The 27393-nt window shown below is 43.6% G+C and overlaps 1 protein-coding gene across 1 annotated transcript in view; it reads right to left on the bottom strand.

The window, feature by feature from the left end:
* Positions 1-27393, bottom strand: part of PAX5 (paired box 5) — a 221579-nt gene that overhangs the window by 52708 nt on the left and 141478 nt on the right. The window contains exon 8 of the mRNA XM_073345748.2: positions 10934-11035. Coding sequence (XP_073201849.1) covers positions 10934-11035 — 102 coding nt within the window. The remainder of the gene's footprint in view (positions 1-10933; positions 11036-27393) is intronic.

Genomic DNA, 27393 nt, shown 5'->3' with positions numbered 1-27393 from the left:
TTTTGCTTTAAACCTTCTTCCTTTTAATTTCATTGAGTGACCCCTGGTTCTTGTGTTATGAGGAGGAGTAAATAACTCTTCCTTATTCTCTTTCTCCACACCATTCATGATTTTATAGACCTCTATCATATCTCTCCCCTCCCCTTAGTCACGTATTTTCTACATTGAAAAGTTCCAGTCTTTTTAATCTCTCCTCATATGGAAGCTGTTCCATACCCCTAATCATTTTTGTTGCCTTTTTTCTGCACCTTTTCCAATTCCAGTATCTTTTTTGAGATGGGATGACCAGATCTGCATGCAGTATTCAAGATGTGGGCATACCAGGGATTTACAGAGTGGCATTGTAATATTTTTTGTCTTATTATCTATCCCTTTCCTAATGGTTCCTAATATACTGTTTGCTTTTTTGACTGCTGCTGCACATTGAGCCTATATTTTCAAAGCACTATCCATGATGACTCCAAGATCTCTTTCTTGAGAGGTAACAGTAAATTTAGACCCGATCATTTCATATATATAGTTGGGATTATATATTTTTTTAAAATTTGGACTCTGCATTTAGTTTGAGCCTCTATTATGGTGTTTTTAAATGGTTTCCATGCAGTTCACTTTTCTGACTGTTTCTTTTAATTTCCATTTAACTAGCTCTCTCATTTTTGTGTAGTTTCCCCTTCTGAAGTTAAACGATACTGGTATGTGTGTCTGTATTTCCCCCACCCACAAGGATAATTACATTATGGTCACTCAGGGAAGCTCACTGCTGCTGAGTGAAATTACAAGACTGTGGACATGGAGCTTCTGGCAATTAAGACTGCCTTCAAAGAGTGGTGACTCTATTTGGAAGGGGCCTGCCATCTGGCAATGAACTCTTGTCTTGAAGAAATGTCTCTGATCCATGAAACCCCAGTCCAGGACCAGCTCACATTTTCAAGTCCCATACTTAATCTGACTTGCCACCAGGACCTACTTGCACTCATCCATTCTGCTTCTGTCTCAGGAATTCTGCCCAATGAGTTGGCCATTATCAACCAACAACCACATGACACCTGGGAGGGGTCCTGTGAGAGCGGTGGTTCTACAACTGTGCCATGACTCCACCGTGGCAGGACACTTAACAATATAAAATCCAACGATTAATGTCCCATTTCTTCTGGTGGGCCTGAGTGCGCCCCACGACAGAGACCTCTGTAGTCTCTTGCAAGATGTGCACCCACTCTAAGATCCCATGCCAGAGACCCTGTGGTCATCTCCATCCTCTGGACACACCACCTCAGCCCTGGGAGGACTTTTCCTGCACTTTGTGGTGGAACTACTAGAATCCAGTAGTTTCACGACTATCCTGATGGAGGTAGATCAGTTTTCTAAGATGGCTCACTTGGTTCTCTATGTGTGTTAAGCCACCCAGCTCTGGATAAACAACATAGTCCATCTTCAGGGCTTCCTGGATCACATTACCTCTGACTGGGGGCCTCAGTTTACTGCCCACTTCTGGCACGAGACCCTACCTTTATTAGGAGTCCACCTGTATTCTGCCTACCATCCTCAGCCAAATGGAAAGAATCAACCAGATTCAACCACCTCCAGTTTCACCCACAACTACATACATTCTCCCCAACACATCTACCTCAGACCTAGTACAAGACATCCATCACATCCAAGAGGAGGTGAAGTAACACCTTGAAAAGGCAAAGGAGGACTACGAAAGGCGCACAGACAAATGTGGACAACAGGGCCCTGTCTATGCCGCAGGACAAAAGGTGTGGCGGCTTTCAACTGAACACCTCCACACGGACAGACCCTCTTCGAAACTTGACTCTCGGTTCCTTGGCCCATACCAGATCCAGTGACAAATCAACCCAATCACCCTCAAGCTCTAGCTGCCTTGATCCCTTAGAGTCCACCCCGAATTCCAAGTCTCACTTCTAAAACCATACACTGAGAACACATTTCCCTGCAGAGCACAATCACCATCTCCACCAGTGCAAGGACAGGGGCAGGAGGAATACATTGTACTCAAAGTCCTTGACTAAGATCCCTCAGGCCAAATTACGGTACCTGGTTGATTGCGCCATAATTTTTCCAATCAATCAGGTACCAGGTAAAACAGGAAATTGGGCCATAGTACTTTCTCTGTGCTGCAATTTTTGGCTCTTTCCCTTTTCCAAAGACCTTGTCCTGCTTCCCACCTGTGGTCCCATTTAGGAGCGTCCACTGGAGTCAATGGGAAGAATCCTATTGTCTTTGACACAAGCTGAATCAGGGCCAATGTCAATAGTACTTCTTGCATGAGTAAGAGACAGGATTTGGCTCCAGTTTTGTTTTGTTTTCTCACGGTTTCTGTTGAGTGGACAAGCAGATCTGTGTGTTATTGGGGACTGTGGTTTCAATGGCTGGGGGCATGGGTAAGGGAACCAATAAAACTGAGGAAGTGCTTGAGGACTTATTCCAAGAGATAGGGAAGTTTAGCCCTAAAAAGAATGAGTCCCCGATACCACAATCTCTCTCCAGACACATTTCACAGAATCTGTAACTTTAACGGTGTAATTCACAAATCAAAATTTACTTTGTTCAGGTCACAAGAATTTCAGATGAGTCATACCTGTAAATTGCTGTTTGACTGCAGTGTACTCAAGTTTAACAATGTGGAAATTTAACCAAAACTTCTGGGCCCAATCCAAGACACCGCCCTCAGTCAGGGCCTGATCGAAAGCCCAATGAAGTCAATTGAAAGACTCCCACTGATTGCAATGCTCTTGAATCAGACTCTGCTCTCATTGACAAGAATGGGGTTTCTGGGCAAAAGAGGTTTGCGGATTGGACCACACATAATACAATAAATAATAACAGTAATAACTAATAATGCTTAACACTTATCTTCATCTATACATCACTATATGCTATACAAGAGCACATGAGCGTCATTATCCCTCTCTTAAGGAAGGGAACACTGAGATGCAGCAAGAGGAAGTCATAAATCAAACTCACTCAGGTAGCCAGTGGAAAAGGTGGGAAGAGAATCCAGAGTTCCTGACTCCCAGTCCAGTGCCCTATTCACTGGGCCACACTGCCTCATACAACTAGTGGGATATATGCAAATATGTTTCACTCATAGTATCCCTGATTCAGCAAAGCACCTAAACACGTCCTTAAATGCCTTGATAAATAGCATTGGGACCTATGCACATGCTTAAAGTTAAAGGCCAGTAAGAATAAGGACCAGTAAAAGTAAGAAGAAGAAAAAAACCACATACTGGAAGCAATATTCTTACTTGCCATGTGTAATGTTGTGTCCTATTAGGTTGCATTACCAAGCAATGCTGGGCTAAATTCTCCTTTCGTTTACACTGGTGCAACTTCATTGGTGGCAATAGAGTATCATGGGCATAAATAACAGTAAAATTTAGCCCTACAAGTTTACAATCTGTTGTAAATAATGGTGCCGAGCATAAGATTCTGTGTATTTTCAGTTGATATTTCCAAAGCCAGCTAGAGGATCTAGATGCTAACTTTCCATTAAAATGAATGGAAAATAAATGTCTAAACCCCATAGGTTGCTCTGAAAATTTCAACCATTATATTGTATGATATTGGCAAATGATGCACACATGTAAATCCCCACCCTTTTGGAGCATGCTTCCCTAGGAGACCCAAGAATTCTGCACATCTAGACATGATGTTATCACAGAAATATGCAATTGGTTTGCTGGCACTGCAGTGCCACTTGGAAGTGCTACTTTTCACAGGCAATTTTCCCATGCATGGCAGTCAGTACGATAAGACAACAGGGACTGCTAAGATCCTGATGATCCTGGGATCCCAAAACATTACCAGGCTCTCGTTTTACAAGGCTATCATTTTTAAAGCACAGTACAGAACTCGATTTTTCTGGAGAAAGTTTTTCAATTAATGAGTTAGCTGGTTTAAGTGAGCTGGTTGCAAGCTCCGTCGGGGGGGATAATTCTCTTTGTTGATGTATGCCATCGTCTCTTCCAGCAGAGCTGACAGGCCACAGAGGAGAGTACACCCTGAATTCCTGAAAGGTGCAGCATGTCCCTGCTGTACCTAGGGGCTGGGGAACTGCAGTCAAAAGTCTTGTGCCTAGAGCTCAGAGAGAACTGTGTTTTCCATTTAGTGGGAAAAGCCCCAATATTAATTTTCCCCCCTTTTCCAGAAATGGAACGAAACCACAACAAACTTGAAAGTTTGCCATGAAACAAAATTCTGGAAAAAAAAATTCATCTCAATCTCAATCTTTCTTCCAATTTTGACCTTTAATGAATTTTAAGTTCAAAATCACTTCTGTTCCAAAAATACCAAACCAGGCCATTTGGAAATGATCTCAATGCCTTGTTTTGGTTATTTTTAAAATGAAATTTCAGCGAAAACAACACATTTTGAAAATAAGTGCCTACATCAAAGGAAAAGGGCATTTTCATAAAAAACCTCTTTGGATGGAAGGTTTCCTACCAGCAGTGTATGACCCACAGCAGCAGCCACCCCCACTAATGTTGGCCCCTGCCTTAAAGCTGCAGTAGAACCATGGTTAGCTATAGTATTAGTTATGAAGCTCACCTCTCTCTTGTCCAGAAAGCCCCCTCTTAGACCCAGATCCTCAAAAGTATTTAAGTGCTAACTCCGACTGAAGTCTATGGGAGTTAGGCACAGAAATGCATTTGAGGATTTGGGCTTTGGTTAACTCTTGATGATCCTATCAATCCATCAGAAACCAGAAAACTCCTCCTAATTCCTTAGCTGTAGGATTCACAATTTGATCTAATGGTTTACCGGGTTTCAAACCTCCAACTAAATCAGTAGGAGCCAGATAATTAATCAGGGTATTTTACAGTTACCCAAAAGTCCTTCACTCAGAGGCAGTCAGTGCCTGTATTTTTAAACCCCGGATACTTCATGTGGTACCCCACCATAATACAGTGAAGCAAGAGACACCCAATTTATAAACTGACCAAAAAGCAAGAGAGGCGCTAATCCAGGAGATTCCATCTCTCCTGTGCAACCAGGAAGTTCATTCAAAACTGCTTCCCCCAACACTTGCTTAGAGCTTGTCGCACAAGGACACTCAGGAAAGTTAATCTGAATTAATTTTTAAAGTGGATTGTTTAAACCGCACTAAATCCCTGTGTGGATGCTCTTATTCAGAAAGTGGTCTTCAATTTTAATTCAGTTTAGTTTAATTCACTCTGGAAGTAAATTAAACTAAACTGAATAACAGTCATATTAATTCAGAATAAGAGACCCCACACAGTAGTTTAATGCAGTTTAACTGATCCACTTTAAATTTACACCTTTAGTTAATTCAGATTAGTTTCCACACAAACCCTTACACTTAATCCTTTGGAGCCTGGTGCACTGTGCCAGGGTAAAGGGAGAATACGTGGCCTCTGGGAGCAGCAGCCACTTCAGGAAGCCTGGGTAGAGCTAGTCCCAATGTGTCCTGTCTCAGCTCTGCCAGAAACCTGCGTGGGAGACTTGCCCTTCCTCCACGTCCTCACAGAGGACCAGACTGCCACTGGACTGGATCTGACGCGGCCGCAAAGTGGAAGTGGTAAAAGGACCCGCCCCGCTAGCACTGCTCATTGCAACTGCAGGCCCTGTATGTGGGGGTGAGGGCAGTGACTGCGCCCTGGGGTCACTCACAAGGGCACTGGTACCCCAAGGATGGTGGGAGGGAGGCACAGAGCACAAAGGACCATGGTTGTGCTCCCTCTTCACAGTGGCCCACAGATCACAACAGATGCATCATGCCAAAGGACCAGCTGGGAAGGCATTGTTGTGCACATCCTGTTAGACAGGGCCCTCCCTGAGCTCCCCCTGGAGGGGGCCAGGGGCTAAAGGCCCCTGTCATAGGGTAGCTGGCCTCTAACATTAAATTGGGCTCAGCTGTCCTGTCCCAATCTGGGTATGCCCTGGTTTGGGGAATGAGGAGGGTGGGTCTGCCCCTGGGAGTTATAAGTGAGAGTTCAGTACCCAGGAGTCCTGCGAGCAAAGAGAGCTCTGAGGGAGAGCAGAGCGGGGTGAGAGCTTCAGGAGGGGTCGCCCCTGAAGGAGGGAGTGGGGAGAGGTCCCTGCTTCAGCAGTGGAGCCAGGGGAGGCTGGTGAAAGCAGAAGGCAATCGGGGGTCACCTATCGTCTTGCCCAGGGCTCAGAGAGCTGAAGGTTGAGAGCAGCAGAGGGAGATGCCAGCTGGCTCTCTAAGGTGGAGGCCCGGAGTGGCTGAGGAATAATGGAGGGGTGAGCCCACCGAGCTGGTCCTGGGCAAGAGCTAGAACCCCACCTGGGAAGGAAACAGGGCGGAGAAACACCCCAGATAGAGGGGTTGGGATGTGGCCTGGCGAGAGACACTAGAGCCATATTTGGTGTTGGACTGTGCTGGGAGGATTCTGGTTTACCGCAATAGGACTTCTGGTAATAACTTAACCCCACAAAACGGGCTATTTATAGACTCCGAAGGCTGCCCTGAGTTTCTTTCAAAAATCAAGAGGGAAACTGAGATGAGGGGCCACTTGCAGGGCAGCCCTGAGGCGGCACCCAGGAGGAGGCTGCACGTTTACAGCCCCTTTGAGAAGAAGGGAGGGTGTGTGACACAGGGACAGCAGTAGCAGGGGGAGGGCAGGAGCTGGCATGGAGCCGGGAGGATGGTGCTGAAGAGGTGGCTGGCAAAAAAGGCCAGGTCAGTGGGGAACACGAGGTTCATTGCCTGCTGAGATGAGCTTTGGAGCGAAGGGCTCTCGTTCAAGATCTGGGAGGGAGGGAGTGGGAGCTTGTGTGGGGATGGGGGGAAGGAGAGAAGAGAGTGAGGAGTTAGGTAAACTCAGCTCTGATCTACCATGTGTCAGGACAGGTATTCTCATCCCTGAGTTGTAAGAGTTAACACTCATTCCCCAGCCCCTCAGACACATGCTCTATGAATCCCTGGCAAATACTGTACAAACACAAATACTGTAGCTGGGGACCAGGTTATTCACAGTCACATAAATGATGTCGATGGCAACAAGCATGCAACAAAACATCATATAGTCTTATCCTGTCTATATTTCTACCCTGTGTCTAAACACTTTACTGACACAATCAGTTAATTATAGCAATGATCCATGGCTCACAATTAAAGCTCTTATCAAATAACCACATTTTGAGCCTATGCTCTGAAAATTATTCCAGGGAAGCAGCAGGTCTAGGAGGGAATCCCAGAGAATTGGTGAAACGTACATTCCCCTTGTATACATTTCAGGGCCGCATAATTCAGCCATATCGGAGCACAAACACAGATGTGCATACAGCATTAAACCTGATCCGTCAGCTCCTTCAGAACCAAATCATAAAAGACTGTGCATTCAGAAGAAGCCTCTGAAACCAGCCCTTCAAATGACAAGAGACAAGTGAGGACAGAGAAAGTATTTTGGATTCTAGTTAGCAAACCCTCACTTAAATGAGAATGAGAACCTAGAAGAATTGCAGGTGACCTTCAACCTAGCTGGAGCAGAAGGTTGTTAGTAAAAGAACCAGTGAAAGGAACATTGCAGTTACTCAATCTAATGGGTCACACCAGCCTACGTGTAGTTACAAATAAATCTGTTATACAGAGAAATTAGCTCAAATGAGTCTAGATCATTGCGTTGCATCTTTCCAAACTCTGCCAAATAATGTGAGATTTGTCTTAGGTATTACCATACCTGCCCATCCCAGGTAGCATTACTTAGTAGAAGTAGCTGAGCACCCCACAATTTGTAAGGTATTTATGCTCCCTGCACCCCTGCGAGGTAGGGAAGGGCTATTAATCTCATTTTACAGATGGGAAACTGAGACAGAGACTAAGGGCTTGTCTACGCTGTGCCGCAGTGCGGCCTTCGGGGGTGTGCGAATTGCCGAGCACAAAGTGTTGAGTTCTAACTGCCCTGTGGCACAAGCTAAAAGGTACCTCATTCACTTTAACGTAGTCTTTTTTCAAACAGGACGATGTTAACGCAAACTAAGTACCTTGTAATTCATGCCAGTAGTGCCTACAGGGGGCAGTTACAGTGCAACACTTTGCTGTGCTCTGCACTTGACCTCCCCTGGTTGTCCACACTGAAGCACATTGTAAACATAGCAAGGTCTTCAAAGGATTTTGGTACCTGAAGGTGCAGATAGACACCTAAAGGAATTTTCAGACACACTCCAATGGGAGTTAGGAGCCTACGTGCTTAGGCACACTTGATAAACACAACTGAGTGTCTTTTTGTACAGCACCTAGCACAATGGAGTCCTGGACTATGACTTGGGTCCCTGGGCACTATGCTTATACAAATAATAATAATAATTAACAATAATAAGGACTAGTTCAGATAAAATCTTAACAGAGGTTGTATCAGAACCACCCTGAAACATCATCACCTACATTTTCAAAAGTGACTCAATTTTCTACTGTTCAAGTTGGTGCACCTTTAAGGGGCTGATTTTCAAAGAGCAGGTGCTCAGCACCTTCTGAAAATCAGGTCTCTTCAAGGCATCTTGTCTCTTCAAGGCATCTTCAGCAGGTCACCCAAAATCCTGAGTCATGTGAAAGGGTAGGCCCCTCATTTGGAAGGATGCAAATTGTTCCAGGATGCAAAGTAGGACGATCTTTTCCTTTCACTTCAGGGAACTAACATCACCTTAGATAATGTGCAGAGTATTTGGGTTTCATAACAGCTGCACAATAGCAAGCTTAACCTTAAAAGCACAGATGTGTTATGGGCATAATTTAACACTTGCTGCTACCAAGAAGCTTCACGCAAACCTTCCCATTTTCAGACTGGTTCAAGTGAAAGACAGCTCTTGCTAACTTGAGATCAGTTTCCTTCACTAGATACCAGGATGCCATGCTTCTGAACATAGGGGGAATAGTGCAAGAACAACCTCTCTCACAGTTTTGCATTACTTCTGCTTCCAGACTTAGAGAGAACTATGAAGTCAGAGTAAATGAAGTTAACTAAACTTTGCCAACTTCCAAAATAAAGCATTGCTTTGTGTTCAGATTTTAATTGAATGATCAGGGGCAGGTTGCTTTATCCTGACTAGTTCACCCATCTCTGTTCCTAGCTGCTGTTCAGAGATGCTTGTATAACTGCAAAACACATTTAGGGAAATCTTGTTAAGAAAGTATCTTAACACTGATGGGACTTTTTTAGGTTCTTAATATTTAAACTGTAGGAAGTGACTTGCAATCACAGCAAGATTTTGTTGCATTTTCAGGCCAGATTCTCAGCTGGTGCTAATTGCTGAAGCTCCACTGAAATCAGAAGATCAATTTACACCAGTTGAGAGTCTGGCCTGAAGTTCTAGGCAAGTTTTTTTATATGATGTAAATCCTTACAGCTATATAAAATAAGCGATTATTACAGCACATTTACTTTTTGAGCTGAAAGTAATGTTTCTTTGTATCTATGTCAATCTTTATAAAATCCCCCCCATACATTACTTTCAATAGCATTGCAACACTTTTTCTAAATGTTATTACAATGACCTGATTCCTACTTCTAATTCTTAAAACTAATTCACATGAAGAATGAATGAGTTTTTCTTAATTTCTTAAAGATATTACCAGGAGAAAAGTGCGATCAAGATTGATCATATATGCAAACTGTCACATACTCTGAACATAAAGCCAGTGTTACCAACTCTTACGCTGTTTATCGCAAGTTTTATGATATTTTGTTCTTAATCCCTAGCTGCTGGAGTCATGTGATTATGTAATAATCTCAGCTTTCACTTTTTTAAAACAGAGTAAGTTTCTAACTCTCCTGGCCATGGAAAGCTTGGAAATATGATCTGAGTGCACCCTAAAGGCCCAGAAACCAGAAAGCAAGTAAAAAAAACCACCCAACATTATTATTTTTTCAAGTCCCATGATTTTGAATGCTTGGGGTTTGTAATACTATATAACACTTTTCCTAGTAAGCAGCGGTGACCTTAACATTGAGATCAAAGGTTGTGAGGGCCAGATCCTCAGCTGCTGTAAATCCACACAGCTCTTTTGAAGTCAACGACTTTCATCATACTCAAATGTCAAACCCAGGAGTTTATACAACATAACACACATCTGTCTGTAGCCTTATCACTATCTGTATGTCTAAAGCACCCACGGTATCACCATAGTGTCTAGGATCATTGATAAATAATTGTGGATCAAAAGTTGCTAATAACGAATAATTCAATTGTATTCATAGGGGACTCATCCTACAAGGTGCCTCTTATAAGATCTGGGCACTTTCAGCTCCCGCTGACTTCCAAAGCGGTTGAGGGCACTCAGGTCCAGTTCCTCAAGGGCATTTAGGTGTCTAACTCTCACTGATTTCAATGGGAGCTAGGCACATAGGTACCTCTGAAGATCTGTGCTGGAGTGCCTTCCAGCAGATGATCAGCAGCTCCCATCACAAGACTGGGGTTATCTCAGAAACATGCAAAAAGGGTTTACCAAAAAAAAGGGAAAAGCCTGTGGAAAATTCGGTGGCATGTGAGTTGTTAAGATTTTGGGCTTAGTAAAGTAACCATCTAATCACTTCCAGTCCGACAAACGCTTGCACAGCACAGCTGCCACAAATACGTGTGACGTGCTCAACATTAAAGTGTCAATTACAATTATGCTAATGACGAATGGGGGGAAGTTTGAGGCTGTCCCTACGTGATTGGATCAACACTTATCAAACAGCCATGCAGTGGGGTAAAGGCTTTTCCCTGCATACTGGATGGAACAATTTGCTTTGGCAGTGGAGAAGTTAGGCTCTCCCTTGTGCCAGAGAGGGGCTGGTTTATTTATTTAGACTCGCTTTGCATCTGCTCTTCTCTTTTCATCACTGTAATTCTGTCTTCTGCTGGCATCAGTGCAGAACAACCAGAAAGCACTTGGCTTTGCTTCTGTAATGCTGCGGGGGGCGAAAGGGGTGGTTGTTAAACTCACCAGGCACCATTCCTGTCAGTGTTGGAGCAGAGTAGCTGCCCTGTCCAGCAGGGGGGACGTGAGGAGGGTATCCTGGGAGGGTTGTGCTTGCCAATTCACGACCTGAAGAATCAAACCAACAAATCACCATGTGAGCATTCACAACAACTAGACATGTTTTTACATTTCCCTGAACACCCAGAACACAGGCCAGGCATTTGTCATGACTGTACTGTGAATACCAAAGTGGGATTTTTAGCTTGGCAGGGAGAGAAGAGACAATTTCTTTATAAGCTGCCATAAAGCTCTGATAAAGTGAGCGACAGAGAGAGAAGGCGCACACGGCTCGGCACTGAGGCAGGCAAACCAGCTTGAACTTTGCTGGTCCTTCCTTATTCCCAAGTTTCTCTGAAGCTCAGATTTGTCAAAATAAACTTATAGCATTAGAAACTGATCAGTCGCGAAGTGGGAAGTGACAGCAATTTGAATGGCATTTGCCTAGCAAACATTCTAGGAATAAGCCCTTCTACTGACATAAGGATAGTCTGCAGAGGTCTTGCAAATTCATTATGGAGAATATTTTGGTATAGCCCCACTCATGGAGAGCCAGTGTAGTTCAGTGGCTTGCACACTGGACTAGGACTCTGAAGGGCTGGCTTCTATTCTTGGCTTGGACATGTGACTGTGGGCAGGTCATGTGACTGCTCTGTGCCTCAATTTCCCTATCTGTAAAACAGAGATAATGTTGCTGAATGCTTCTTTCTCATCAGCAGATCTCAAAACTGGGTGTTACTCTTAGTACAATTACAGTGCAAAAACCATGTGCGTACATGCCACTTAATTCAAGTCATTGCTTTGTAAATCAAACTTATTTGGACCTCAGCAAACCATTTCTTTTACTCTAGACCTTGGGTTTAAGGACGTGCTTAGAAGTTAAGCACATGCTGATTAGGGCCTATCTGTCTCTTTCTTTCTTATCCTCGGAGCTCTGACATCCCTAATGGTCTCAGTTTATCGGGCTGCCTGCTATGCTAAAGGCAAGAGATAGAAATACAAGACTATCAGCAACATTTTTATTTACTTTAGCCTTAATTCTAAACTTCCCATACAAGAGTAAGGCTGAACCTCTGCATTTCACAGTTCAAGTCCCCAAGTTAACTTTTTTCACATGTTGAAATAGTCAAAGCAGGACTTCTAGGTATCACAGAGATACAAGAATGTAGTTCCCTGGTTAACGTCAGAAATGTAGCAGTGAAAACTAAAGACCTCGCAGTTAGATGCCCCGGTAAGAATTCAGAGTGGATGGTCTTGTGAACTCAGAGTAGGTGCACTGGTGTTCTGGGTTTGATTCCTGGTTCTTCCATAGATATCAAGTGTCACCCTGGGCGAGTATCTGAAGCCTGTGTCTTCAAAAGAGCTGAGAGATTCTTGGCGCCTCAATTCTTGATGCTGAACTCTAAGGCCTTGATATTCAGAGGGCAAATCCTCAAGTGGGGCATCCTTACTGCTGCTCTGTATCATTACATATCACACACTGTACTGGTGATGTCAGATCATCTCTCTTTGGGACCATGGAGCAATGCTGCCCACGTTAGCCAGTCTGCTAGGTGGGAACTCAGTGTCACTGCTCCTGTACTTTTAAAGGAAGAGATCCCTCATCAGGCATCCTAATTAATCAGTTCAGGCAGCAAATTGTTATCAGAGATCAAAATATTCTGTCCTTGTTGCTATGTCTGTTTTCCTGACCTCCCACACAAGTTCAAAGTCTGACTACTGTAATTTGTAAGTGTTTTGTAGACCCTGGAAACACACAGCTGTCTGTGATCTAGCTATGCTTGGTGGGTCTTGGAACATCCCCAGAAAATAAACAGCAGACTAATAAGGATTTTATCTGAAACAAAAAAGATTTCCTATGGTTTGACATGTGTTTTGATGCCTTTATTGGTGCCGAAAATGCAAGAATTCCTAAGACCAGTGTATTATCACAGTTAATACACGATAACGATAATAAATTATTCCATGCGAACAAATGTGGGGTTTTGGAGGCCCTCTGCACGGTTAGGCTTTAAATCAGCCCACCAATCAGTAATGACCTTCCTGCTAGGCAGTGTGGTTAGTACCGCCTGCCACATTTCTAATGTGGTGACTTACGGTCTCTACTGAAGGGCTAAGTGATCCAAAGGTGAGAGATACTGCATACGTTTCACAGCTGCAAAACGGCATGTGTCTCAGTCCCTCACAGGTATGGGGGCTTTTGATTTAGCAAAAGAACTACTTTCAGAGTAGCAGCCGTGTTAGTCTGTATTCACAAAAAGAAAAGGAGGACTTGTGGCACCTTAGAGACTAAGAAATTTATTAGAGCATAAGCTTTCGTGGGCTACAGCCCACTTCATCAGATGCATAGAATGGAACATATAGTAAGAAGATATATATACATACAGAGAACATGAAAAGGTGGGGTAAGAGGCTAATTAATTAAGATGAGCTATTATCAGCAGGAGAAAAAAACTTTTCTAGTGATAATCAAGATGGCCCATTTAGACAGTTGACAACAAGGTGTGAGGATACTTAACATGGGGAAATAGATTCAACACTTCAACTTCTCTGGCCACTGAGTAACAGATTTAAAGGTGGCAATTTTGCAACAGAAAAGGTTCAAAACCAGACTCCAACGAGAAACTGCTGAGCTTGAATTAATATGCAGACTAGATACCATTAACCTGGGTTTTAATAGGGAGTGGGAGTGGCTGGGTCATGACACATATTGAATCTATTTCCCCATGTTCCTCACACCTTCTTGTCAACTGTCTAAATGGGCCATCTTGATTATCACTACAAAAGTTTTTTTCTCCTGCTAATAGCTCATCTTAATTAATTAGCCTCTTACTCCACCTTTTCATGTTCTCAGTATGTATATATATATATATATCTTCTTATTATATGTTCCATTCCATGCATCCGATGAAGTGAGCTGTAGCCCACAAAAGCTTATGCTCAAGTAAATTTGTTAGTCTCTAAGGTGCCACAAGTCCTCCTGTTTTTTTTTTTCAAAGGAACTAGTGTCACTCAAAAATAAACTGGGCTTTAATTTCTATAAACACCCTGCTGGCTTTCCTGGGAAAGGGCCAGCTCTCAACACCAGGCAACTCGTGTTTGTTAGCTAACTCTCCCTCCGGCCAGGAGATGGAGAGTGGTGTGAATCTGTAAGAATTATACACACTACACGGGAAGGTGGATTGATTTCAGAGGAGTCAGCATGTTTCACATTTCCTCACTACTGACTTCTGAGCCTTTGTTTTAGCAGACGGTCACTTAAGACAAATTGTTGCTTCCATCCACTTGATGAAACCTCCGCTGAAGATTACAATGAGACCTGCGAACCATTTTACCCGTGAGCAAAACAGGATTTGAAACAAATACCTGAAATTTAAAAAATAAATGACCATTCATGAGCACCACCACACGCAGACTCATAGGGAAAAGCCTAACATGTCCGACTCATTCTAGCTATGTCCTATTTCTTATTTTAAGGTGTCTGCTACATTTTCAACGTAATTACAAGTTCTTTCATACAACAATAGTCATAAGTGAAAGGTAGAATCGGAGCTGGTGGAAAAATGAGAGGGATATGGTGACAATTTCATCAAAATATTTTCCTTTTGGGTGGGGGAGGGCACAAAATAAAAGAAATTTAAAAACTTGACAAATTCCAGCCATCTCTATGAGATATACCTTTCTCTACAGAAAGGACGTTGGCTACTCGGAGCGGGAGAGGGGAAAGGCATGGGGGTGGGTGTTTACGTAAATATGCCCGTCTAGTATTGATGGGCCATGATTTCCATTGGAACGAAGATAAAAGTGCTAATGAAACCCATTGATGGCAGAAATGAAGTACACTTAACAAAGAAGGGTTACTTGGAAAAGGGCTCAGAGAACCAGGCTCTGCTGTAGAGATGTGTGTATTTTCTAGCCGCTAATTCTGCCTAGTGAAGTTAAATATATGCTCTGCTGCACTGTGGAACCCCAGAACAGAGTGAGAGACCGAGTCACAGCAGTCAAATAGCTGCTAAACCATTTATTTCGTACACAGAACGCATCGGAGGCATTTGCATCAGGAGACAGTGTATGTAACATCCTGGAGCAGCTTCCTATCTGGACCTTGTGTTGGAGCAGATTTTACCCTGAGATGTACCTGTCAGGCCAGATGCGCAGCTGTAGTAAATCAGCAGGGCGCCACTGGCTTCAAAGTCCTACTACATATCGAGCTACAGTGGAGCGATGCTGCGGCTGAGGATCTGGCCCGTAGATGCTCTGCGGCGTAAGTATCCCATGACACTGGCTTGGAGTTGGAGTCATGAGCCCGAGGGCAGTTTTTCAGTCTCCCAGCTTCTATTGGGAATCTTGTTTCTATCAAGCTGGTGATCTCACCTCAGCCCCTTCGATTAGAGAGAGGAGCACAGGGAAGCCCAGTCTCCTTCCCACTCCTCTTCTCCCCACCCCCCACCCACCCAAAAAAAAGCGAAGTGAGAGCTCCTCCTCCTCTGCTGAGGAGCTGATAGCTCAGTGGACAGCAGCATCTGCAGTGGGAGCAGCAGCAGGGGTGGGTGCCTGGCTGGGAGGTTTCTGGGGCTCCCAGCCAGTCAGACGAGTGGCAGCAGCACCAGATGGGAGATGAGATGATGTCCAAACAGAGAGCTCTCAATTTGCACCCTATCAGCTTCCTATGCCCTCCAGGGGAGCAGAAAAGGAGGGCAGGGTTCCCAGAGCTCTCTCCCTTCTAGGTGGAAGGCAGAGAGAGATCACATGAGACATCTCACATCAAACCTCCCTGCTGGGAATCTTCTGAAATGCATAAAAGTCTGGCATTTCCAAGTGTTCCACAGAGGAATCCTCCCCTCCCCCCCAACACCACCACGTTCGTGACCCTTTTTACATCAGTAGAGATTCTCCGTCCTGGTCAAACCTGAGTGATGCATAGGAAGGGGACGGGAAGCCCCAGGGATGTGCCCCCCACAACCCTCCCCATGTTTAGCTGTTTATTGGCCCGCTTTGGAACATGCATGCCTTTGGAGTACATCCCTTCCTTTGTCCCCTTGCTGTATCCGCATGATGATGTGATGCCACATCATCAAATAGCATCTAGACCTGTGATGACAGCCACGAGAACTGAAGAGCCCCCCTTCCTATTTTGATCTGCTGTAACCCACTCTCCTCCCCCAATTCACCCATCTCGTAGTTTACATGGAGCCGGTTTTAATTCACGTACAATCCACTTCACTTTTTCCAAAAGCCTGTCTCACAATCAGATACATCCACGATCATTTCAGAGGTGCTGAGTGACTCGTTTCCACAGGTGCCCAGCACCTCTTCAAATCAGGCCACTTTTATTCAGGGGCTTGAGTGTGGATGCAAGCGACTAACTTTAGGCACCCGAGTTGGACGATTTTGGCCTGAGGATGACGATAAAGCTTGGCTTTTGTTGCATCCAATTATCTATTAATTGTCTTTATGGAAGAGGCAGAAAAACTGCTCTTCACAAATGCTGCTTTTCCTTCCCAGTGAGCCATATCGAAAGGGAAACCTGACACCTGCAGCCCCTGTCCCAGTGACTCGCTTTGTCAGTTGCTGATTAACATGCTTGGAAGAGTCCTCGCATTGCAGGCTTTGGGCTTGGGAAGGGAGAGGGCTCTTTTCAATCGCCAACTTCTCTGATCTAGCTGAGAATCTGGGAGCAGGTCTCAGGGGCTGCCCCAACCCCTACTTCTCTCCCTCTCCATCTGATCTCAGATGCTTCTAAGGAACTGGGGATTGTCCCACAGACTGGATTATGCCAACAGTAATGAAACGACTTAACATTACTATTAAGACCAACTCCAGCTGAGCTAAGGCCCCCTTCATGCCAGGCACTGTGCAAACATATAGTAAGAGGCAGTCCCTGCCCCATATTGCCTACAGCCTAAGTAGACAAGACTCCACAAGGAGTAGTATTAGCCCCATTTTACAGATGGGGAGCTGAGGCAAAGAGAGACTAAAGGCCAGATTTTCTAAGGTATTTAGGCACCTGGCGATGCAGGACAAGCTCCTAGTGGGTTTTTCAAAAGTGTCTTGACATCCATCTGCACCTTTAGGTGCCTAAATACCTAGAAAATCTGGCCTATGTACATAAGAAACTGAGAGCAGAGGTAGGACTAGAACCCACCACCTGCTGTGGTCTAGGCCCCTGCCTTAATCCTAGCACTGTCCTTTCTCCACATTGGGCGAAGAAAAAAGGACTGGACTCAGTCACTGAATTATTCTCAGTTCACCACCAGCAATCACCCCGGGGCTGTGAGCAGAGGACAAGTGTTAGCTGGAAATGTTAGCACTTATTTTTCATTAAAATCTAAAATGAGAAAGCGAGAGAGAAAAAAGCAGAACAAAGGACTGAAAGACCACACTGGCTCTGGCTCTCCCAGCCCTGGAAATTCAATAACAAAGGAATGTAAAACAGATTGTAGGAGCCTGTGGAGTTTGTAAGACCACTGGTTAAAACACTAGCAGACAGTCTGCACAGCTCCCCAACCGCACTGGGGATGAAAAGATGACCTTATGTCAGCGCAAACAGGGCTGACTGTATGTCATTGTCAGTGACAGAGGGAACATATACAGCTCACTCCTTTCCACTGCAAAGAGGACTATGGTGTACTCATAATGCTGAGCACTCCAAATCGTTGATTAGCTGACAAATACCGGTTTACATTTTGCAGATAACTAACTGCTTCCAACCTTTCTGGCAAAGGAAACAGTTCTGGGAGCAATAGGGCGACTCTTATCATTAGGGAGGAATATTCCTAAAACCATGTTTTGTTCTAAGAATTGCTGCAGACTTAGGTTGTTTTTTTTCTATTTTGGTCCCAAGGAAACTTTAGATCTTCCTTGTTAAACTACCATATGGCTACAGACCAAGGGCAAAGATTTTACTGTACCCGGAGCGCCTTGTTAATAAATGGGTTGATTTCACACAGATATACAGAGATAGACAGTTTTAAAAAGATTATAACTTCAGAGATTGCACCTGGGCAAAGAAGTACAAGTATAGGATTGTGTTCACGCCTCTCCATCCCTTTTCTGTAATGGTGTTCCGCATAGTCGTTAGACGTTAAATCACCCTGCCTTTGAAAACATGATCAACACATGTGCATGTAAAACAGATGTTGAGAAACTCTCAACGTATGTTGTTACATAGGAAAGCCAGGAGACTGGGACTTTATTCCCCCGCCTGCTCCTGAGCAGCTGTGAGACCTTGGCCAACTTTTCATAGCTTGTTTTCTTCATCTCTCATTTGGGGATAACGATCTTTCTTTGTAAATTGCTTTGAGATGGACGAATTTAAAAGTACTGTATAACAGCAAAGCAGTATTATTTATATGATGCTTTTATGAATACCTTTTGCAAATGGAGACAGGAATCCTTTCACCTGCACATTGAAATGTAGCTACTTCTGGGGTGAAGTGTATTGACTAATACCCCACCATGACAGCACACAACATTTTAGGAACAGAAATGGAAAATGCTGTTTAACTGCAGAAGGAATTTAGGCCAGTAGGATATAGCTACCTGCATTGGAAAGTAGCCAGGACACCAGGGATAATACTTTTATACAAATAGTATCATTGTGTGCTCCTAAGTGGACTCCAGCTTGACTTTTACTTCTCATTCAGAAGATAGCACTTCCCGCAACAAACTGCCCATTTTCACCATGGAGCACGTCTCACCGATTAAATGCCAACACCCTGATCCTGCGAAGACCTTTCGTAAAAGTACTTTAAATACATAACTTTACATGCAATTCTGCATACCCATAAGTCTTTGCAGGATCAGGGCTTATATCAGCCACCTACTCAATCACCAACTCTAGTTCTTACAGGTTTCAGAGTAGCAGCCGCGTTAGTCTGTATTCGCAAAAAGAAAAGGAGGACTTGTGGCACCTTAGAGACTAACAAATTTATTTGAGCATAAGCTTTCGTGAGCTACAGCTCATCCGATGAAGTGAGCTGTAGCTCACGAAAGCTTATGCTCAAATAAATTTGTTAGTCTCTAAGGTGCCACAAGTACTCCTTTTCTAGTTCTTACAGTGATTATGAGTTCCTTAGCATTGACCCAGAATGGCATTGCGGATGCAACCTGAGCGTAGCAGGCTTGGTTTGCGTGTTTAAACGTCGGCTTTTGGTTTGTTTGGTTACAGATAGCGTCTATATTGTAGGAATAAAAGCATGTTTAAAATATATTACAGTGACAACGGATGATGAGACGTTAGCTCATACACCCATATAGTTCAACCACAATTTCATTTCAGTTATAAGGAAGTAATGATTTATATCATTTTGAGACTGATGCAGACATCTATATGGGTTTATTCCATACAGCTCCTAGAAATGCTAGATTATCATGCCTCTTATTTATCAGGCAAATTAATATTATGAAATAACAACAGTAATCTCATTTGTATTGTGGTGGAGCTCAGAGGTTCCATTATGGCAGGTGCTGTACACAAATATAATGAAAACGATTCTCTGCCCCAGAGCTTTAGGAAAATGAATACAGTGGTTGATCCTATTTTGATTATCACCTGTGATCTGATTTGAGTTCAATGAGCCTGTAGCTTAAATGACTCAAATTTCTGTTATAGGTAATTGATGGTCCTTGTGTATTTGATTTGCCCCACTTTATTCTTATGGTTATCAGCTATTTACTGTACAAATCACAGAGGATGGTCTGGTCCATGCCCAAAGAAACTTGCATTGTAAACTAAACAATACCACGTATAGAATATCAAGGTTGGAAGGGACCTCAGGAGGTCATCTAGTCCAAACCCCTGCTCAAAGCAGGACCAATCCCCAATTTTTGCCCTGATCCCTAAATGGCCCCCTCAAGGATTGAACTCACAACCCTGGGTTTAGCAGGTCAATGCTCAAACCACTGAGCTATCATGTGCTGCAGGGGTAAACAATAGGTGGACCACAGACCACCAGCCACTTTTGAATGGACCTTGAATTCCTTTTATTTACTTATTATCATCATTTTTTTAATTTTAAATTATTTTCTCTGGAGTCTGGACTTTGACTATACCGTGGCCAAGAAATTTGGAGCTTGACAAAACATAATTGACTACCCCTGTACTGGAAGGCCTGGAGACAGATTTATCTCAAGCCAGTTTAAAAATATAAGACCTTTTCATTGGTGCAGTTGCATTGATAGGCTCTATAGAAGACATGTGCTTGGAGGAATTATTTGCATGGCCTCCAGTAGGTGCTGTGTTGCCATTGGCTACACCGCTATGTCTACTATACATCTTTCAACTTTTTGTAGGCAGCCCTGGCATGGAGTAGACGTTAATGCTGCTTCTAGCAGTGTGCTTTAGCAGACCAACCACGGGACTGCCAACTAAACAGGCCATGTGGAGAGACAACTCTCTAGCCCTGCTTGCCCTATCCTCATACAAGGAACAGAGAGCCCACATCCATGGAGGGCGTCCTCGGATTCCCATGGGGTGGGAAATATGTTGTCACTGCCTCTTTTCATAGCTTGCAGGCCCTTCCACTACTTGGTACTTGTATGTGCCTCCCCTGGCACTTTATATTGTGGTGGGGCTGGGGTGGAGGATGAGGGAGAAAGATGCCTTAATTATGCAGAGTCACCTTGCCCAAAATTTTCCAGAGTGACTAATTATCTTGGGTGACTCCATTTTGGGGTGCCCAATTTGAACACCCAGCCTCTGAAAACCAGGCCCTTCAAAGATGTCTTAAAAGGTGAGAATCCGCAAAATGAAGGCTCCCAAAATCCTTTGTCAATTTTGAAAATGTAGACCCTTAAATTCTATTGTAAGAATAAAAACCAGGTACGCATACTGTCCAGGACCCCTGCGCAGCTCTGGTAGGACACTTGCAAAATTCAGAAACCCATTGCAAGAAAAATCAGAAAAAAGAAAGGTTAGAGCAGGCTGAAAATTTTCAATCGAAACAATTATCTTGCAAAAAATGCAGTTTCTTTCATTCAAGATGTTTTGCAAACACAGTTATTGGACACAGTTTTCCAATTTTAGGACAAAACAATCTAAAATGAGAATTTGTTTCATCACATAATGAAAATCTTATTTCATTTCAGTTTTTGAAAACAATCAAAATTCAGTTTTTGATTTTCAGTTTTCAGATTTTTTTTCTCTCTCTTTTATCTCTTTTGCTTCCCCCTCTCCCTTTTTTCCCCTGTCAAAAAGTAGAAAGGTGAAAAAGTGAGGGGGAAAAGTTTCTCTTTCCCCTCTTTTCATCCCAGTTTAATCTTCTCCCACATTTCCAACTGGAAAAAAGGAGGTAGGAAGTAAAGAGAGAGAGAGAGAGAGAGAGAGAGAGCCCGCATGAGCAAAGGTAGGGCAGGGACTGAAAATCTGAAAGCCAAAAATCAAAACGCAACATTTTTATATTTTTGAAACCCAAAACAAAATGAAAATTCTGATTTGCAATGAAAATTTTCCTTTAGATTCATTTCAAATTTTTTTAATAGAAAAATGATCATTTTTTTGGCAAAATCTTTCAAATTAAAACATTTTGTTGAAAACTTTCCGCTGCGGAAAAATTTCAGTTTTGCAACCAGCTCTAACAAAGATCAGCAATATTTTCTCCTCTGAGCAGAGACCATAACTTACAAGAGACATTTTTACAAAGGTTCATACCTCCCGAGGCAAACACCTCAGGGCGGTTTATGAAATAAAGTCAAACAGTCTACATGAAAGATAATTGTTGTAGCAAAGCCAGGATAAAATAACCCAGGACAGCATTTGGCACCATCTTGCCAGAGCCTAACTTTTTTTTTTTAACTTAAAGAGCATTTTGAGGTGTATCTTTGTATACTACTGGGTGAAAATGTGAATCCAATTAACTTCAGATTTAACTCATAATGAACTTCTCATTTTGCTAGCAGCTCAGCTCTCATCCATGGCAGTAATTAACCTCTGGGGGTTGTCACTCCTAGACACATGACACAGAGATTCCCCCAAGTCCAGGCGCTTCAAACCCTTGCAGAATTCATTACCCTGACAGTGTGAAAACCCTTCACTTTTACTACCACAGAGCACCAACAAAAATTTTCCTTTTATCTACCTGATTGCCAGTAACAGTATGAAAGAAATGAATCCACAAGAGATGTAATTAATTATTGCAGAGGATACATTGGACAATGCACGGAGTGCAGGTGGTGGGAAGGATGCTGTAGCTCACGAAAGCTTGTGCTCAAATAAATTTGTTAGTCTCTAAGGTGCCACAAGTCCTCCTTTTCTTTTTGTTCTGCTATTCCACGAGTGAGGGTCTTGTCATTTCCATCTCTAGGAACACATTACAGGATGTACTAAAAGACATCTAAGCATTTATCCTCCAGTTCATGTTTAGGGAAATCATGAAATTTCCATTCACTCAGGAACACAGTCAGAGGTTAGATAGTGCTCTGGGTTAATAAACTAATCTTCCATCTCTAGAGAACAGGGCTCAAATTTCAAATAGGTCACAAGTAAAAATGAGTTTGATGCTCAGATAAATCCCTAGCGGATGTTTGTCCAAATCACAAAGTTGTCAGCTGTGGCAAGGATCTGGTCTGAAACAGCTAGAAGCTTCACTGACAGTGCACCTTTTACCTCACAACCAGAACAGAAGATGCTACATGCATCGACATAACACACACATACACTGTTCTAGTACGCAGCCTACATTCATTCAGGGCCCAGTCCTGCTTCCCTTGTGCACCCAAATCCCCATTGAACTCAATGAATCATGATGCACAAGCTAGGAAGGATCAGGCCCATAATCTGAATTTATCTTGCTCTCATTGCATGAGGGACCAGAACCACAGAACCCACTGGTTGCAGTTCTTGGTTCAGAGCTAGTTGTAGCAGGGCTGAAGACAAATACATAGGCAATGCGATGCTCAAATGTGTAGCCTCAGTTTGCTGTAGTTCGAAGAAAAGGAAGGACACACACATCCCTTTGTGCTCTGCTGCTAGGGATTTAGATTTCTGATCAGATGAATCTGCCAGGGATTGCCCCCAAAGTATTTACAAATGCCTCCTTTTGATGTTTTCACTGGACAGAAAATGGTGTTCAGTGTCTATGGTTGGCCGTCAGCCACACCCAAAAGTTATATGTTTGCAAGGCCATCAATGATGTATAAAGACTTCAGGGAGCTCCCCTCTGTGCCTTCCCACACACCACTTACAGAAATCCTTGCTTGGGCCGGGTCAAAGATGCCGCTGAACAATGAGGCCTGCTCCCTGCACCCTCCTGGAACATGGAACTTCAGGATCCCAAACTCCATCGTTAGAAAACCTTGCAAGGCCATGGTACCCCTGATCGCACTGGTCCTTGCCCTCCCTTCCCCATGCACAGCAGAGACCAAGGGTCTCCCCACTTACCCATGCCCCTGTCCCAACCCTCCTGCTGTTATTAGACCTCCCCCAGTCCAGCTCTAGATCCCCTACCTGAGAAAGCTCCAGGCTTCCACTCCCCTCCAGCCCCCTCACCCTCCCTGCACAGCTCCAGGGTTTTTCATCTCCCAAGTACTACTGAATGGATGTATATACACAGCCCCTTTGGGAGCCTGGGCAGTATCAGTACTGCCATTTTACAGAGCAGGTGTTGAGGCATGGTAAGGAGGAGGCCAAAATTAGTGCCACCTCCAAAAAATATGTTTTAAGTGACTTGCCATGGAGAGGCTGTGGCAGAAAAGGAGACCCAGATCTCCGTGGACCCAGTTTGTTTGCTCAAGCACAGGACTTCCTGCAGCTCCCTTACCCAGAGACTGCACAGAAATGTCACCATGTCCACCTGACGAGGCTCCTTCTCAACGGTTCGCAATGAGGCACCAGCAGTGAGTGGCTAAACATTGTTCCTGCTACATGTAGGACCCAGGTGCCATTCTGAACTCTTCCAAGAGTGATCATTAAGATCCTCTCCATCAGGTCTCTGGCTTACCTATTTTCAGACTGATCTGGCATTTTCTGGAGGATTTTAGAGAGGATGCAAAATTTGGTTTTAAACAGAAACTTAGCTACAGCCTTAACTAAACTGGACAGCAGCAATCCCATCATGTGGAGCCATAATGACCCCCAGAGCGGAGCTGGTTCTGGGATCCCATTACTGGGGGAAAAGTGGGTATTTTGGGGCCCCTGGATGTTGCTATTTAAAAACAATGAATCTTCCAGGAGTCCAGGGGCTAATTAGACCCGTGGAAAATCTTGGAGTTTAAGAATGTAAAAAAGTAAGATTTGGCAACTGTGTCTGTGTTTTCTGTGATTTATAAGTTTGATCTTTCAGACAATAATTCAGGGCCCCTGGAACATCACTGGGGGCAGCGGGGTGATGTCTCTTTTGAATCCCTGCCCGTCCCGGTAGCATCCACATGGGCCAGCAGCTGGATTTGGACATGATATTCAGAACCACTCCACATCCCATTATCACCAGGACTAATTCACTTTGCAAGTAAATTGCACTACTGTTTGCTAGTCAGAACTAGAACATTGTGTAATAGTTAGAGAAATAGTAACAAGGACGATAGGCAAACAGATTGATTTGATGAGTTCATCTCAAAAGGCAGTGCGGCTGGAGTGGATTAGACTTGGCTCTTTGCTATTATAGAGTTAGGGTCTGCTTCCATCTCTAACTACAGTGACCTTGTGCAACCCCATCTTATTTGTAAATTAGGGGAATGAGAGTTGCCTGCCCATCAGGTCTGGTCATGGGATCTTGGTCAATAACAACAGTTGTGAAGTTGTTAGAAAAATTAATAGCAGTCAGTGGAAGAAGAAACTTGAACGTATGGTTTCTGGGCTACAGGATATTCTGTGGAAGAGAGAATCCCATTTTCTCCCCCGTGCCAGGAGGCTACATTCAGTGCTGGTATTCCATGCCAGGATCGCAGCATTCAACCCGGCACTCTTTTTATTTCTGAGGTTTTGTAGCTTCTTCTTGGCACTAGCTGTTACATTTTTAATGGGGCAGGCCAGAGACCCGTTTCATGTGGATACTGCCCAGAGATTTTTTTCCCTAATTCTGCACACAAAACAAGTGTTATGAGAAAGTTTAAATTTAAAGAAGAGGTAGCTGAGGAAGGCTGTATAGTGGGAACACCTTGACCAAATGGCCCCAAATTTACCCTACCACATTCAAAATGGACCTGATTTCCCATGATATTTTAACCAGCATTTTTAGCAAATCATTTTGGATATTCTTCATTTACCACAAAAATGGAAAAATTTTGATTATCTCAGTGATTTTTGCCAAAAGGTTCGTATACACATGCACAATATTGTTTCCTTTAGTCTGTGGCAGGAGGCAGGCTGGACGACTTTGGGGACTGCTCTAGGCAGAAGCTCTAGAGGGAAGCAGAATGACACTCCATGGCTTAAGGGATAAAGCTGGTTTTCTTATTCCGAAAATGGTGCTTGTTCAGTATTAGAAGGAAATGATTGTGTTCCTTCCCCAGCACCACATGACACCCCTCTGCACATCTGCCTTTCACAGAGGATGCTGGGTGCAGAACGCTGCACTCCTGCAACGTGTTCGGAGTGCCCCTACATAGCTAATGAGTTGCTCCTCCTCCCGGCCTTATTTTTCCTCCTTCCTTGTCCCACCCACTCCAAGTAGTCCCCTCCCACACTTCCACCTCCATCCTCTCCTTGTTTCCTCCTCCATGATCTGCCACTCTGAAGGGCCACCTCCCTCCTAGTCACTAAACCCACAAACTAAAGTCGAAGATGGCAGTCACGTGATTTCCACTGCTTCCCGTAATGAAGTCCAGAATTGCATTTAAATCACTAAAGTAATGTTAGCTAGGAGCCCAGTGTTGGTTTCCTGCAAACAACTGCCTGAGCAAAACTTTGCTTGCACAATTGTTTCCTAAATGAAAACACAAATGGGGTGAGACCTGGGGGAATTGAAATTCAATTTCTAACTTGCCAAGAGGTTCATGAATAATTTCCCCCTGACTATATGCCCAGCTCTATTTATGGACATCAAACCTACTGTAGCATGCTTACTGCCATCAGTTACCTCCCCTGCACCTAATTAGAGGCAGATAAAACAGTGGTAACACACAGATCAGCTGTAATGATTTTGTTAGCTCGATTATTCTTCTGACAATTAGGTCTGGCTGCCAAGGCCTCACAGGAATGTCAAAGTCTACTTCCTACAAAGCAGGTAATGTCACAGGTGTGACCATGAAATCAATAATGAGGCATAGCTCTTTCAGAGGGCATCCAGGTCAGACAGAACAGCCCTTAAATTAAACATTGATAAGCAGGACACAATTATCCATCATGTTTAAGTGGCTGCGTGAAATTAGCAACCCGGGAATGAGAGCAGTGGGGGAAAGGTTAGTGGAGGAGGTATTGAAATGCACAATGTCCACCGTGACTGTGGCTGTAAGCCTGTGACAGTAGCACTGTAATCTGCTATCTAAGCCATAAAATTTAGATTAAGCACACTGTACTGGAATGAGAGCCCCAGATGTGGCTTCGTTTATTTTCCTTCTCACCTGCAAAGGAGCAGATATATAAGGGAATACAATCACGTCTTAAAGAGTGGATTTACACTTGTCAGAGACACAGCTACATCCTCTCTAAATATGAGGCAAAGTGGGATAAAAATTGGAAAGACATTTCCTTGTGGGAAGGAAACACGAAAAGAATGTTTTTAAAATTCTTCTTTTCAGTTGCTAAACAACTCTGTGTAGTTACTACCTACTACAACCAATTCTAAAAAGAACATTTTCTGTGTCACTCAATCTGACTTGCTTGCTTTCTCTTTTGACTGGTGTTGCATAAATTTCCTGTGGTATTTTCTCTAGAATCATTGAACTGATTTGCCCCATGACCCATCCGCCATGCTTCTGTACCAGACATAGTGGTTTCCTCAATATACAGAAGGGTTTGGAACGTTGATATTAGACGTTATGTGGAAAGGTGTATCAATGCCAGGTTCCCAGAGTCAGAGTCCACAACATTACAGAGAGAAACACCTTACTAGCACACGGTTATGATGGAATAGGGGAAAAGATAAATTTTCCAGCCTGCATGCAGTTGAATCTAAACAGATAACTAGAGTTATGAAATTCGAGAGTGGAAGATTTTTTTCAGTGAAAAAAATAAAGCTACACAAGATGTCTACAAGAGCAGGTAATCTTATTCCCCTGAATACTTGGTTTCTCTACTTCTCTTTTCTCTTGTATGTTTGACACTTGTGTTGATGGAAGAGGAGTCTGTGTCAATGTGGTGAGCATGACCCACAACCTAAAATACAGATCCTTGGTCAACCTACTTCTGAACTCCTAGTGACACCATTAATTGATTATAGCTTGTTAGTCTTCTCCTGGAGAAGGCAATAAATAATCTACTAGTATGATTAGCTAGAGTGACTAGAGCACTGGGCTGGGAGTCAGAAGACATGGGTTCAATTACTGGATCT

Source organism: Lepidochelys kempii, chromosome 5 (genome assembly GCF_965140285.1).
Source record: "Lepidochelys kempii isolate rLepKem1 chromosome 5, rLepKem1.hap1, whole genome shotgun sequence".
Taxonomy (NCBI): Eukaryota; Metazoa; Chordata; order Testudines; family Cheloniidae; genus Lepidochelys; species Lepidochelys kempii.
This window is presented reverse-complemented; position numbering and strand designations above follow the sequence as displayed.